Raw genomic sequence first — 15,627 nt, 5'->3', positions numbered from 1 at the left:
CCCCTCTCTATTTCTGGAACTTCCTCCAGCCCTTCAATTTCTCCTCCCTCCCCTAAAACCTCTGTTCCTCTGATTCTAGCCTCTTGTGCATCACCCCCTCTTTCAACCACTATTGGTGGCAGTGCCTAGGCCCCATGCTCTGGAAATCCCCCCCCCTTAAAACGCACCTCATTTGACCAAGCTTTTGGTCATCCTTTTTAATGTCTCCTATGCCTTGGCGTCTATTCCTCACACCTCTGATGCGCCTTGGACTGTTTTTCTATGTTAAAGGTGCTATATAAATGCAAGTTGTTTCACATACTGCCGCCTCTTCCTGTTTTTATGCTGCAATGGGTCAAAACGGAGCTCTGTCCTTTTATTTCTGAGGTCTGGTTCTAATCTAGCCTCGACTGGTAGCTTCACTTGAAACCATGAGCAGGTCAGCTCTCAGTTGCCAGATATTCCCCTCCCTCTGATTCCTTGAGTGTACGAGATGGCGGGCTATAACATTAGGACGTTATTTGAGGCTGATTTACAATATATGGGATGTCATCAAAATTTACAATATTAGCATACGATCCTATCAGTATGGAACTCCTTTATCCACTATTTTAATTAAAGGAAGAAAGAGCTTTCACTAATACGTATTACGTTCTTCAGAAACATTTCAGAGCATTTCATGTAGAACACATTGCATTGTACAGTTATTGATAAATGGATGAATGTGGCCACTGATTTGCACATAGCAGTGAGATAAATAGCTGACTAATTTTTTTTGGTGGTGTTTGAGAAAGGAATGTTGGCCAAGACACTGGGAAAGCTCCATCCCCAACCCTCTTCGTATAGTACCCTGGGATTTATAACACCCATCTCCAACAATGTAGCACTCTGTCAGTACTACACTTGTGTCCGCTGAGATAAAAGAAGGCATTTGAGTGTTTATTAACAGTCTGGTCAGCTGTAACTGCAAAATGTTGTTTCCTCTCACTTGTTTTTGTAAGGGGAATCAGTGTAGAGGCAAAAACAAACTTAAATTTCAGAATTTCTTGTGAATTGGTCTCCTCATTGTTACCTAAAGTGGCTTACAGTTTCATGTGAATTAAATTTAGTAATTTACACAAGTGTAAATATAAACTTGTCTCTTATCTTGCAGAGCACTCTTCCTCTTAAGCAAAGGCATGGTAAGCTATTTTCATTTTGTTAAATTAGCATCTAACCGTTAGTACAGAATTTCCTCTACTCGCTAATCTTCTGCAGCTAGTGCCCATCACTGTAGAAATTCTACCAACGCACTGTCCAGGCTCATACGTGGATGATTGCTACTTGGGTGAGGTACTGGAAGGCAACTGGGGACCATGAAATCTTAACTGCAGCAGAGTAAATTCCTTTGGGAGAGGAAAATGAGCAGAGAAAATTGGCAAAGGAGAAAAGTTCTTTTTTGAACATTTATAGTGGACAGCACTGAAGTGGTGGCCCAGATTATGTGCTCTCCAGTCCTGGAGTGGGGCTTGAACCCATAATCGTCTGACATATAAGTAAGAATGTTAACTATTGAACCAAGCTGACAGCCTTCAGTACTTCAGGCGGGACTTCTACCTAAAAAAAAACACATTTTAAAATCCTCCGGGATGTTGTGCAGTGTTGTACATATGGTGTCGGGTCAGGTGCTCAAACCTGTTACCATAATACCAGTAGATGGTGCTACCCGCCCGACTGGCCAGTGCTGGGCGGCGGTTAAGTGACCCGGTCACCTCCAGAACGTGCCAGCAGCTTCGGGCGGAGGAGAGCAGGACCCTTGATGAAGGAAATGCCGTTAAAAGGCGGATGAGCCAATCCCTGAATTGGCCAACCGCGTCCACAACCTGCACGGGGTGACGCAGCATCCGTACAAAACAAGTCGATGAAAGAGCGACTGTGGGCAGTCCCAAACACAGTGTGTGGCAGAACAGGCTCGAGGGGCTGAATGGCCTACTCCTGTTCCTGTGACAGTCACAGGAGCTCCAATGATAGTTGGCCGATGATGATGATGATCGTTTATATGATGGTTCATGTTGTAGCTGTGATTTTTAAACTTGGTGTGTGCCCCATATTGGTCTCCAGCTGCTGTTGATGGAGCGGAAGCTGCAGGAAGTTCACCCTCTCCTAACTCTGTGCGGCCAGATTGTGGAGAACTGGCAGGGTAACCCCATACAGAAGGAGTCACTACGCGTCTTCTTCCTAGTACTACAGGTCACACACTATCTGGATGCAGGGCAGGTGAGCAAAGAAAATTCCTCTAAATTCCACAACAAAATTGGCAGTAGCTCAAAGTTTTAAAAAAAAATGAAAGCACGATAAATCGGAGCTGTATAAATAGGCCAGTGAAAGAACTAGTTTGGAAAAAAGGGTCATGGGGTTTGGAATAAAATCTAACCCGTGCTCATTACTCCATAGAGGCACATGAGTGTTTGATTCTGGCCTGAACTATTAAACCTGCATTTACATTGCATGGGATGCAGCGCTGACGCCTGGCAGCTATTGGCAATACTAAAGTAGACTTGCTGTATTTGCGAAGGGCTGCTTGCTGGATCGGAAGTTTTCACGAGAAGGTTCAGAGGTGGTCTGACATAGGCCTTCAAGGTCCTGAAGGGTTACGATAGGGTAAATAGTGATTTACACGGATCAGCAAGCCAGCACAATTCATCACATAAACTGTGGGACAGGCTGGATGGACCAGTAGGTCTTTTACTGTCTGTCATTTTTCGTATGTATGTTCGGATGAGGCCTCAACGTCCTTTCCCTTGCGTTCTCGATTGACAAATCTGCCCCGTGTCTTGAGAAATGACCTCGCAAGCTGTGACACGGAACTAAATCCTGCAACAAATGATGTGAGTTTCTACTGAGTGTCGTTTAACGCGATTTCCTGCCTTAGTACAGCAACCTTGCATACAAAGTTCTGGAAGCTGTTTAAAAGACAGGATCTGAGCAATAACCAGTCACAGAAAATCACTTGCCTCACTTGCGACTAATTTTTAAAGAAAAGCAATGGGTTGGAAACTTAACTTGATAGTAAATGTTCTGCCCAGTGTCAAACTGAGCCGTACAGTCCAGGAAAGAAAGCTGTGATACCTCTCAAGGTTGATGGTGTCATCACTGTCTGTCTCGGCTCTTGCATGTAGAACAGCCCCCTTGAGGGAGGTACCGTGGATCAGACGTTCCCCAGCAAGAGTCCGCGCCTTCAGGAGAGATGGCGAGGAATTCTAAAAATCTTGAACGTGATAGTTTACTAATTGAAGGCATATAGAGCAACGGTGGGTAAATTGACTCGAGGTACAGATCAGCCATGATCTAATTGAATGGAGGAAAAGGCTCGAGGGGCTGAATGGCCTACTCCTATAGACCTACTCTGTAGACCACTCTTTTTATGGTGTTTCCGAGGCAGGGATACGAAAACCTAATGTTCAGTCCAGGATCCCGTACTTGCGTCTCCCAGAAAGGCTGCCTATTTGTAATACTAATTAACAATTTACTGAGGTTACTATTTTTCCGGGACCTTTTATGCAAAATTGATGTACTGAGGCAGCAAATAGTGTTAAAACACGTCAAGTGCAGGAATTCGCATCATTTTGTTAAGGGTTTCTAATAAAATGGGGGATTTTATAATAAATATATCCCTGTGAGGAGGAACGACTTCACAAAAAGGGTGAACCAACCATAGCTAACTAAGGAAGTCAAGGATGGTATCAGGTTAAAAGAAAAAGCATACAACATGGCAAAGGTTACTGGTAAGCCCGAAGATTGGGAAAGCTTTAAAAACCAGCAAAGGATGACTAAAAGAATGATAAAGAGGGAGAAAATAAATTGAGAGTAAACTAGCAAGAAATATAAAAACTGACAGTAAAAGCTTCTACAAGTATATAAGAAGGAAGAGGGTAGCTAAAGTAAACATTGGTCCCTTAGAGGATGAGACTGGGGAAATAATAATGGAAAACAAGGAAATGGCAGAGGAATTGAACAGATATTTTGTATCTGTCTTCACAGTAGAAGACACTAATAACATACCAACAATAGTAGAAAATCAAGGGGCAAAGGGGAGGGAGGAACTAAAAACTATCACTATCAATAGAGGAAAAAGTACTAGGTAAACTAATGGGTCTAAAGGCTGACAAGTCGTCTGGACCTGATGGCTTGCATCTGAGGGTCTTAAAGGAAGTGGATGCATTGGTTGTAATCTTCCAGAATTCACTAGATTCTAGAACGGTCCCAGCGGATTGGAAAACCGCAAACGTCACACCCCTATTCAAGAAGGGAGCGAGACAGAAAGCAGATAACTATAGACCAGTTAGCCCAACATCTGTCATTGGGAAAATGCTAGAATCAATTATTAAGGAAGTAGTAGCAGGACATTTGGAGACTCATAATGCAATCAAGGAGAGTCAACATGGTTTTATGAAGGGGAAATCATGTCTGACAAATTTATTAGAGTTCTTTGAGGAAGTAACGGGCAGGGTGGATAAAGGGGAACCAATGGATGCAGTATATTTGGATTTCCAAATGGCATTTTTTAAGGTGCCACATAAAAGATTACTGCACAAGATAAGAGCTCATGGTGTTGGGGGTAATATACTGGCATGGATAGAGGATTGGTTAACTAACAGAAAATAAAGAGTCGGGATAAAAGGGTCATTTTCAAAATGGCAATCTGTAATTGTGGGGTGCTGCAGGGATCAGTGCTGGGGCCTCAACTATTTACAATATATATCAATAACTTGGATGAAGGAACAGAGTGTCTTGTGGCCAAATTTGCTGATGATACAAAGATAGGTGGAAAAGCAAGTTGCGATGAGGACACAAAGTGTCTGCAAAGGGATATTGACAGGTTAAGCGAATGGGCAAAAATTTGGCAGATGGAATATAATGTGGGAAAATGTGAAGTCATCCACTTTGGGAGGAAAAATAAGAAAGCAAAATTTTATTTGAATGGAAAAATACTACAAAATGCTGCGGTACAGAGGGATCTGGGTGTCCTCGTACATGAAACACAAAAAGTCAACATACAGGTGCAGCAGGTAATCCGGAAGGCAAATGGAATATTGGCCTTTATTTGTAGGGGGATGGAGTATAAAAGCAGGGAAGTCATGCTACAACTGTACAGGGTGCTGGTGAGACCACACCCGGAGTACTGCGTACAGTTCTGGTGCCCTTATTTAAGGAAGTACATACTTGTATTGGAGGCAGTTCAGAGAAGGTTCACTAGGTTGATTCTGGGTATGGAAGGGTTGTCTTATGAGGAAAGATTGAACAGATTGGGTCTATACGCATTGGAGTTTAGAAGAATGAGAGTAGACCTTATTGAAACATACAAGATTCTGAGGGGACTCGATAGGGTAGATGCTGAGAGGATGTTACGCCCTCATGGGGGAATCTAAAACTAGGGGGCATAGTCTCAGAATAAGGGGTCGCCCGTTTAAGATGGAAATGAGGAGGAATTTCTTCTCCCAGAGGGTTGTGAATCTTTGGAATTCTTTACCCCAAAAAGCTGTGAAGGATGAGTCATTGAATACGTTCAAGGCTGAGTTAGACAAATTTTTGATCAGCAAAGGAGTCAAAGGATATGGGGAAAGGGCAGGAAGGTGGAGTTGAGGTAAAAATCAGATCAGCCATGATCTCATTAAATGGTGGAGCAGGCTCGAGGGGCCGAATGGCCCACTCCTGCTCCTATCTCTTATGGTCTTATGGATTTGCATTTATAATAGTATAAGTGTTAAACTGCTATGCATTCATGACTGGGTATTAAAAAAAAAAGTAATGTGACTGCATACCTATATGTATAATAGCTTCATAACGTGCGAGTAAATTACCTGTGGTGTTGCTCACAGTCAGTTGATGAATATGAGTTTTTTTTTAATGTATGAGATGACGAGTTGGGAGAGAAATTTCGGAAAGTCGCTCCATAAACTGTCCAGAGCTTGCAACTACTTTGTGACTTTTGACATAACTAAATTGAATGGGGAATGTTGACGTAGCAATTTACAATGGTAAATGTTGACACAAAAGTGTGAGTAAAAATCATGACAGTGGACAATAGGTGTGTGCCCTAAGCAAGAGATAAGGACTTGCATTTATATTGCGCCATTTATGACCTCAAGACATCCAAAAGTGCTTTACAGCCAATGAAGTACTTTTTGAACTTTAGTCACTGTTGTAATATAAGAAATGTGGCAGCCAATTTGTGCAAAGCAAGGTCCCACAAACAACAATGAAATAAATGACCAAATAGTCTGTTTTAGGAGTTGGTTGAAGGATAAATATTGAGACCGGGAGAGCTCCCCTGCTCGTCAAACCGAGGCCCCAGCTGCTCTATTTAACGTCTCATTTGAAAGATGGCACCTCCAACAGTGTAGCACTCCTTCAGTATTGCACTGGGAGTGTCAGCCTAGGTTCTGTGCTCAGGTCTCTGGGGTGGGACTTGAACCCACAACCTTCTGACTCAGGCGAGAGTGCTACCCACTGAGCCACAACTGACACTAGTCAGATAGGTGTGAATGTACACTTATATATAATAGCTTCATTAAGTATGTGTCTGAATGTGCACCTGTTTGTATAATAGCATCATAAAATGTGAAAGTACTTCTTTGAGAACTCAAAAAATATCTGCTTGTGAATAATGAATAATGTGTGCTATTCTTGAAGGTAAAAAGCGTGAAGCCCTGTCTGAAGCAGCTGCAGCAATGTATTCAAACCATCTCTACGCTACACGATGACGAGATCCTGCCCACTAATCCTGCAGACCTCTTTCACTGGTTACCTAAGGAGCATATGTGTGTGCTAGTTTACTTGGTGAGCAAGTGCTATACTTTTCATTTTTCCAGGGTTGGGGGATGGAAATCTCTGTGCCACACGCTGTTACACACTTGTAAGAGGGCATGATGCTGTTTTAAAAAATGCTAAATATCAGTGGATTGTGTCTCAGCCTCTAAGTCATAAGGTCGTGGGTCCAAGTCCCACTCCAGTGATTTGAGCACATAATCTCGGCTGACTCTGCAGTGCTGCACTGTCGGAGGTGCCGTCTTTCGGAGGAGATGTTAAACCGAGGCCATGTCTGCCCTCTCAGTGGCGTAGGTTCTTTTACATCCAACTATTTCAAAGAAGAGCAGGGGAGTTCTCCCCAGTGTCCTGGGTCAATATTTATCCCTCAACCAACATCACTAAAACAGATGATCTGGTCATTATCTCATTGCTATTTGTGGGACCTTGCTGTGTGCAAATTGGCTGCCGCATTTAATATATTACAGCAGTGACCACACTTCAAAAATATTTCATGTCTGTAAAGTGCTTTGCGAAGTCCTGAGATCGTGAAAGGCACTATATAAATGCAAGTTCTTTCTTATTGAATAAAAGAAATCTCTGTATGGTCACCTGGTGGCTCAGTTAGTGAGCACACTGCTCAGAGAGCAGCAGAGCCATCCAGAGCAGGCCTGTCCCAGGTTCCACCTCCAATCTGTGAGACAAACTCTATTGACGTTCTACAATTTTCCCCCAGGCCGGGGAAGGGAGAGGATCACCCAGTATTCCTGCTCCTGATCGCTAACCAGTGATGGTGTGAGGATAGGATCTGGGTTTGGATTTGAAACCTCTATTTTTCCTCCCCTGTACGGTTGAATAGCCTGCTGATATTCACTAGCTCGCCTCACGCCTGAACTGCAACAACAACTTGCATTTATATAGTGCCTTTACCGTAGGAAAACATCTAAAGGCACTTCACGGAAGCACAATCACAAGAATTGAAGAATAGTTAGTTGGGTATCAAGGGCTCCTGCAGTCTGTGCAAGCACGTGTTCTTATTAAGGTGAGGGCTATGTCGCTAGTGAATGGAATGTTTTGCCACTTTCGGAACGCACTATTTCAAGAAACTCCGGTTCAGGTGGAGCGCAAACTCCCCCTTCCCCTCTCAACAAGCACTCTTCATCCAGCTACACATGCAGAGTGCAGCTCCCTCCCTGTCCTGCCCCCACACAGTGTGCTTCAACTGCAACAGCTAGTAGAGCACCCCTTGTAGCCCTGGTTTTCATTTCTCGTGCCAGCTGCCTGAGTGAGGTTGTCAGTTTGTGCCAAATTATCGTCAACCTGTTTGTGCTTGTAACTGCAGAGTCAAATCCTGGTGCTAGAGGTGGAAGGAGACTGTTCTGACTCTCTGTGCCCCCAGTGGTCAAAAATATATTTTAAAATCAAATCGTTGCGAAGATTAGAAACGATATCGATAGTCACCAGTCCACATCTTAGTTACTTTTAACAGAATCCAGCAGATGATTGTGTTTCAACGCAGCTGCAGGATGTGGGGTGGTCCTAGCCTATTCCGAGTTTGGCCATGCTTTCAGGGAGAGGCTCTGAGTGGAAGCAAGGGAGTGTAAATCACACTCAGCCAGTTCATGCACCACCTGAGAGCAGAGACCTGTCCGTACTTGAATCCGTGGAATTGAGGGAGTGGAAAGGAACTTTGTGAATGTACCTTTATCCCCTCCCCTCTCGAACGTGCTGACCCCCGCCGGGGTTTTAGGCTTCACGGGTGCCAGTTGCCCTCTGTAACTTTGCCTAAATGCCCATTCTTCATCTGTGAGCCTGGGCAGTGAGTGCGGGCAAGCAGTTCGACAGGGAGGCATCACAGCCGAGCCCAATCCTGCTCTCTCCCGACCTTCACATGCGCAGACTTTCCAGCAGGGATGGCTGGATTGCAGATCAGGAGCCGAACACTGGCTGATTTTATCTTTCCTCATGGTAACTGAGCCTAATTGCGGCAACATAACTACTCCCCAGCTGAGATCAGCCAACTCAATTCAGAACAGGGATTGAACTGGGGCCCTTCCAGGTCTATATGGCACAGCAGCAACCTGCGATTTATTTAACCACTGTGTATCGGGAAGGAAATTTGAAAGGGGGGAAAGGGAAAGATTATTTTTCCTGATGGTTTTTTTTTGAATTGCCACATTGATCTTAGATTTACAGAATTTTATGTCACAGAAGGAGGCTATTCGGCCCACTGCACCTCTGCTAGCGCTCTGAATGACCTCTCCACTTAGCCGTCCCCTCTCCCTAGCACTTTTCCCATATCCTTTTAATTTTTCCTTTTTCAAATATTTTATCCACCTCCATTTTAAAAGCTATCATGGATTCTGTCTTCCACCACTGATTCTCATAGGGCATTCCAAAACTTTTGCGTTTAAAAATAAAAAATTCTCCCAACTCTTATTCATTTTTGGGTTAGTCCACCATTTATTGATGAGGGGGGGTGCTGAGAAAATTGGTGACAACTTGGACTCCTCCTCCTCCTCCTCCCCCCTCCCTCCCTCTAGAATGCTAACATATTGCATTCCTCTTGTCATGTTGGCATGTCAGCAAATAACTTGCAGTATTGTGAGCTTGTTGTCTTTGGGTCTGTTCTGCAGTGACATTGCACAGTGTCCTGTTTAGAGGTTCAGCTGCTGAATACCAGAGGTGAAGTATGTCTGAATGATGCAGAGGTTCTTGTGTTGCAGGTGACGGTGATGCACTCCATGCAAGCTGGATACCTAGAGAAAGCCCAGAAATACACAGATAAAGCACTCATGCAGTTAGAAAAATTAAAAAGTAAGTTACTGCTATTTTCAGTTCCATGTTCTCAGATGGATTTTGGTGAAGGTGGTTCTATGGATCTTTTGCACTCTCCACTTGAACTGTAGATCCTGTCCTTCCAAACTTTTGAGCTGCACAACAGTAGGGTGTAGTACTGGTGGGTACAGGTCTGTCACTTTATAACGGGTACAGGACTGGTGGGATCAGGTCTGTCAATGTATAACGCTGGGGTGTAGTACTGGTGGATATAGGTCTGTCACTATATAGTACTGGAGTACAGTACTGGTGGGTACTGGTCAGTCACTGTATAACACCAGTATAGTACTGGTGGGTACTGGTCTGTCACTATAACGTTGGGGCACAGGTTTGTCACTGTGTAACACTGGGGTACAGTACTGGTGGGTACAGGTCTGTTACTGTATAACCCTGGGGTATAGATCTGTCTCTGTATAAAACTGGGGGGGGCATGCTTCTGGCCTGTATATCTCGGTTGTAAGTTACCTTTACCTTCTGAGCCATTACTTTAAAACTATGTCCAATTGATCAGTTGGTAGTTGGTGTTTAAGTGTAAATTCTCTAAGGATTTCTTGAAACCCTTGTAAAGCTTTAATACCAAACCATCAATCAACATTATGTTGGGTTTGATGTATTGCATTAATAATGTGAAACCCGATTCTCTCTCTGATCTGTACAGTGCTGGACTGCAGCCCCATCCTCTCCTCATTTCAAGTCATGTTAATGGAGCATATCATCATGTGTCGACTCGTAACAGGCCACAAAGCCACAGCTCTCCAAGAGGTTTGTATACTGGGGCTATTGTCAGAATATACTTTTTTTTAAAAAAAACATGTGTTGGGTGAGCGCTGGGCGGTGTGGTAGGTTAGGCATAGGCTGGACTTTAACCTCTGGGACCTGAGTTCAAATCCTACCCAGTCAGATGAAGGCCTCCCATTTGCTGGCTGTTACAACAACAACTAGCATTTATACAGCGCCTTTAAATTAGTATAGCGTCCCAAGATGCCTCATAGGAGCGTTATCAGACAAAATTTGACACCAAGCCACGTGAGGAGATATTAGGACAGATGACCAAAAGCTTGGTCAAAGAGTTTTAAGGAGTGCCTTAAAGGAGGAGAGAGGCAGAGAGGTTTGGGGAGGGAATTCCAGAGCTTAGGGCCTAGGCAGCTGAAAGCACGGCCACCAATGGTGGAGCAATGAAAATTGGGGATATGCAAGAGGCCATGTAATGGTCTTGCATGAATGAGTTCAGTCTGCTTGGCAAATCCATAGAGTATGATGCAGATGCACCTTAGTTTTGGCTGTATGAAGACCACACCTTTCTCTCTCCTTTGCTTCATTTTTATTCACCCAATTTCTTCAGTTTCATTTTTAAAATTTTCCCTTTTCCCCCCCTCCCAACTTTGGAATCTTCCTTTGCCACATAATGTCACTCAGCCGAGAGGGCCAGCTGAAGACTCACTCCCAGGCTGCTTTCAATGTTACTCCCTGAGCAGCCACGTAAGAAGATATTAATACAGGTGACCAAAAGCTTAGTCAAAAGAAGTAAGTCTTAAGGAGCCTCTTAAAGGAGGAGAGAGAGGTAGCGAGGCGGAGAGGTTTAGGGAGGGAATTCCAGAGCTTAGAGCTTAGGGCTTAGGCAGCTGAAGGCATGCCTGCCAATGGTGGAGCGATTTAAAATCAGCCCATTTTAACGATGTAACTGGATGTAGATTCTGCAGAGTGGTTTATTTCACGTGTGTTCTTTATCTTGTCAGATTTCTCAGGTCTGCCAGCTGTGTCAGCAGTCTCCCAGGTTATTTTCTAACCACGCTGCCCAGCTTCACACGTTACTGGTAAGTAATAAAGCAACACAATAGCTGGGTAATGGATACCGTTCTTTTATATAACAGTTTTACTCTCCTTTCCTCTGACCCCCCTCCCTGACTGTGCTTGTGCTGGGGAATTACTCTACAGATAGACAGTGAGTGCTGGCGGGCTTCTTAACCTTGTCGAGCATCACAGCTGATCCTGTACCCAATGCCCCCACACACCCACTTTCCAGGTAGGAATTGCGATCAGGAGCAGCAAGCCCCAGTTGCATTTCCTCTCTGTAGCCCATGGACCGAGAGTTACATCGCGGCAAGAAGGAGAAGTCCAGAATGGTCGCGCAGTTTGCTGGTGTCGAACTTCGACCCGCCTGCAGAATTCTCCGGGACGGTGTCATCACCCGGAACTCAGCAAGAAACGGTCAAGCACGCACCGTTACGGGCAGGAGGGGGGGTCTTGTCTGTTGGAGAGTGCGTGAGGCCGTGGGAGGTCTCTGCGGGAACGTCGGTACAATTCCCCACCCCCCAAGTGTTTGCGTACCCCTGGAGCCACCAAGTTTGGCTTTACAAGACACCTGCCCACGTTACCTCCAGGTGCATCCTGTTATACCACCCAACGGACAAAGAAAGAGAGGTGCTCCCTCTCTGAAGCCCGAGTTGACTGAATTTACATACATATGGATTAAAAGTCAGCACTTTTGTAGCCATTCCTCTTGTCGTGGAGATTCATTCAGTAGCAATAGAATTATACATTAATATTTCCTAACATTGTCACACCTAGAATCTTAGAACTGTTGGTTTTGCCGAATTCTCTTTCTCCCCTCCTTCACTGGGAAGACCTGACTTGTACGGGAGTTAATGCAACAAGTGCACCCTCTGGTACCTTTCCCACATTGGCTGCTCTTTTGGTCGATGAGACCAGTCTGTTCCCACCTGATATTCACACGTATATTTTCCAGTGGGGTGGGGGGGGGGGGGGGGTCACTGGGGAGCCATCGGGTGCGGGAACCCAGGCTGATATTTTAAAAAAAATATATATGTGCCCCCACCTTGCCACAAAGGGCAAGAGGTTCCGAAATTAATCATGTAACAGCTTAACTGCCGCTCTGGCTCATGTCAGCTAACTCGGCGCAGACCCGGAATCTGACACGTTTCACCCTCTTGATGTTTGCATTCACGGGTATAAACAAACCAAAGTCTTGGGAGGACGATTAAAGTGTGGGCCTATGAGAGCTGGCTTCAGTGAAGCAAACGTGGGAAGCTCGCTTCCTGTGTGTTTGCACTCTCCTCATTACATGGCCAACAAAGATTGGCTCTCGAGCCGAGTGTAAAAGCAGGAAAGCAGAATACAACGTAACCTCTCTGGAACAGGATCCCGGAAACTGCAATTGGAAGAGTAAAAGCATTTCTAAGTTTAAAGCAGGTTAAACATGTCCACTAGCGAAGAATTCCTGCTGTGATTCCCTTTGTTAACTGTTCTCTCTCCTCCCACAGGGTCTGTATTGCATCTCTGTAAACTGCATGGACAACGCAGAAGCACAGTTCACAACAGCACTTCGGGTAGGAGATTCTATATTTTTTTTTAACAAACTGTGAGGGTTGTCACCTTGTGGCACAGTCCCAAATATGGACAGGAGGTTGATGGAGGCAGGTTAGGAGGTAGGACCTTAGCAGGAACTCTCACTTTGTTGTTAGCCGTGGCTCAGTGGGTAGCACTCTTGCCTCTGAGTCAGAAGGTTGCAGGTTCATGTCCCACTCCAGAAACTTGAGTACAAAATCCAGGCTGACACTCCAGTGCAGTACTGAGGGAGTGCTGCACTGTCGGTGGGGCCGTCTTTCGGGTGAGACGTTAAACTGAGGCCCCGTCTTCCCCTTCAGGTGGACGTAAAAGATCCCATGGCAATATTTCGAAGAAGAGCAGGGGAGTTCTTCCCGGTGTCCTGGACGATATTTATCCCTCAACCAACATCACTAAAAACACGTTATCTGGTCATTATCACATTGATGTTTGTGGGAGCTTGCTGTGCACAAATTGGCTGCCCCATTTCCTACATTATTGCAGTGGCTACACTTCAAAAAAAAAAGTATTTCATTGGCACTTTGGGATGTCGTGAAAGGTGCTATATAAATGCAAGTTCTTTCTCTTTCTAAGGGGAAAATTCACGGGACTCTGCCGGCAGTGGGTACAGGCGCAATAATGTTGTAGCCCTTTCTCTGACCCACGCCCCTTGCTCACAAGGCTTCATGTTTGCAGTAGAGCCCAACAAATTTACTGCTCTGATATTTGCTTCGCTAATTAAAATTTAATTGTAAACTGCAGCCTTGATCATTGTAACACTCAGTTGACTTAAGTTGATGTCTTTTTTTATAAAGCACTTTTGGTGTCTAGTTTTCATTTTAGAAGTTTTCAGAAACTTGGCTGAGAAACCAAGCTCCTTCGTTCCAAACCATACCTGCTACATTATGGGCACTTTAGTATCGGGAGTACGATGCCAAAGTGACTTTTGTATGTCGTTTCTCCGTTTTGTGTTAAGTTTTAAAGGCTGTAACCGATTGTCAGAGGGCGGAATGAGGAGGGGTCAGATGTGTAGACAGATTTTTAAAAGTGGGTCTTTCCTGCCTTTGGTACAAGGCACGTTGTGCACTTTACATTGAAATGTACGAGAGACAGTTCTGGAATCATTGTGATATAAAAGAGCTGTTAAATTATATTGCTGAATCACTGGGGAATGGAGAGGTCATGGATTTGGGGTTGAATGAGCTGAATATTTTATTCTTGTTGCCTTATGAAATTGCAGAATTCTTATAAGAATTTCCATTTAGGAGCCAGATCGTAGTGACCTAGCAGCAGCGGAATTATCGACCATTGCTGAAAAGAAATCAATCTGTCCTCAACCCTAAGGGGAGACATTGGGTAGTTGTTCAGAATGTAGCAGTACCCCGTTTGTATTACAAAAGCACTTTCCAACACGACCCAGTGCCCACTTATTCTGCGGACAGATTCACTCCCAACGGATAAAGCCACGTGCGAGATTTCATGCGTGTGCGGTTGGTTTAAAGTTAGACTTGTGACTTTGCCGGCCAGACTGGAAACTTCTGTAATGTGCCATTTCAGTCATCCCTTTTTGACCAGCAATATCTAACATGCATAACATTAACTCCACTAATTGGAGTGGAGTTGAGTAGCCGAGAGCAGCACTCACAGGATAGATACAGATGAGGAAGACTGTTAGGACAATTTTAGCTTATCTTTTTCAAATACTGTTTGTAGAGCTTTGCTGTGCATAAATTGACTGCTGCATTTGCCTACAAAACAACAGTGGCTGTGCTTCACAAAGTAATTCATTGGATGTGAAGCATTTTGAGACATCTTCCTGGCATGATAACACACCATATAAATTCAAGTTCTTTTAAACCTGCTCTCTCCTTGTTTCAGCTGACTACACATCAGGAGTTGTGGGCGTTCATAGTCACAAACTTGGCCAGTGTCTATATTAGGGAGGGCAACAGACACCAGGAGGTAAGAGGGTTGATTGCCGTCTCTTTAACACGAGCTCATGTTGTGCCCCTGTTTAAGATTTCTAATCTGATTTTGGTATCTCCTGTTGTAAATGGATAGCCATGTGGTGAAGGGTTAAATACTAGAGCCGGGTCTTCAGTTGCTTCCAAGCCTTTAGTCACAGAGCTCCACATTACACCCACCACACTCTAGCTAAGCTCTCCTATAAAAAGGATACAAGGGTCCCCAATTGATACCCACCACCTGAATACAATTAACACTCATTGATATAAATCATACAATTAACATCTCCTGCAGTAGAACCCTAGATGATGCAGCCAGGCAGATGGAGCTCGTTTCAGATCAAGCCCATGTGTACACAGCCTTGTTAGTTATTGCCTTGGCTGCGAGACATAACATTTTGCCGTAGCACGAGACGACTTTTTGGGGAAGTCTATCGGGGGAGGAACCTATTTGTCTCCACAAAGCATTTTAAAATGGATGTACTCATCATGGCGATGTCCTTACTGATAGAGTGGAGCCAGGCATGCACCAATGTGAGGGACAGTAAATGATCCAAATAATGAACTGGGTGTGCACTGGAAATTGTTGCTTTACTTTTTGTAGCCAGTAGTTTTCAAACATTTCTGTGTGTGAGGGACTGCCTGCAAATTATAACATAATTCGAGGGGAACCCCCACAAATATTGACGTGATTTTGGGGACCCCTGTGCCAACC

At 44.4% G+C, this 15,627-nt stretch overlaps 1 protein-coding gene across 1 annotated transcript in view; it reads left to right on the top strand.

The window, feature by feature from the left end:
* mau2 (MAU2 sister chromatid cohesion factor) overlaps positions 1-15,627 on the top strand; it is a 58,710-nt gene that overhangs the window by 20,367 nt on the left and 22,716 nt on the right. Inside the window, exons 6-13 of the mRNA XM_067968518.1 lie at positions 1,133-1,160; positions 2,080-2,235; positions 6,652-6,798; positions 9,492-9,582; positions 10,262-10,365; positions 11,340-11,417; positions 12,885-12,950; positions 14,827-14,910. Coding sequence (XP_067824619.1) covers positions 1,133-1,160; positions 2,080-2,235; positions 6,652-6,798; positions 9,492-9,582; positions 10,262-10,365; positions 11,340-11,417; positions 12,885-12,950; positions 14,827-14,910 — 754 coding nt within the window. The remainder of the gene's footprint in view (positions 1-1,132; positions 1,161-2,079; positions 2,236-6,651; positions 6,799-9,491; positions 9,583-10,261; positions 10,366-11,339; positions 11,418-12,884; positions 12,951-14,826; positions 14,911-15,627) is intronic.

This window comes from Heptranchias perlo, chromosome 29 (assembly GCF_035084215.1).
Source record: "Heptranchias perlo isolate sHepPer1 chromosome 29, sHepPer1.hap1, whole genome shotgun sequence".
In the NCBI taxonomy this organism is placed as follows: Eukaryota; Metazoa; Chordata; class Chondrichthyes; order Hexanchiformes; family Hexanchidae; genus Heptranchias; species Heptranchias perlo.
This window is presented reverse-complemented; position numbering and strand designations above follow the sequence as displayed.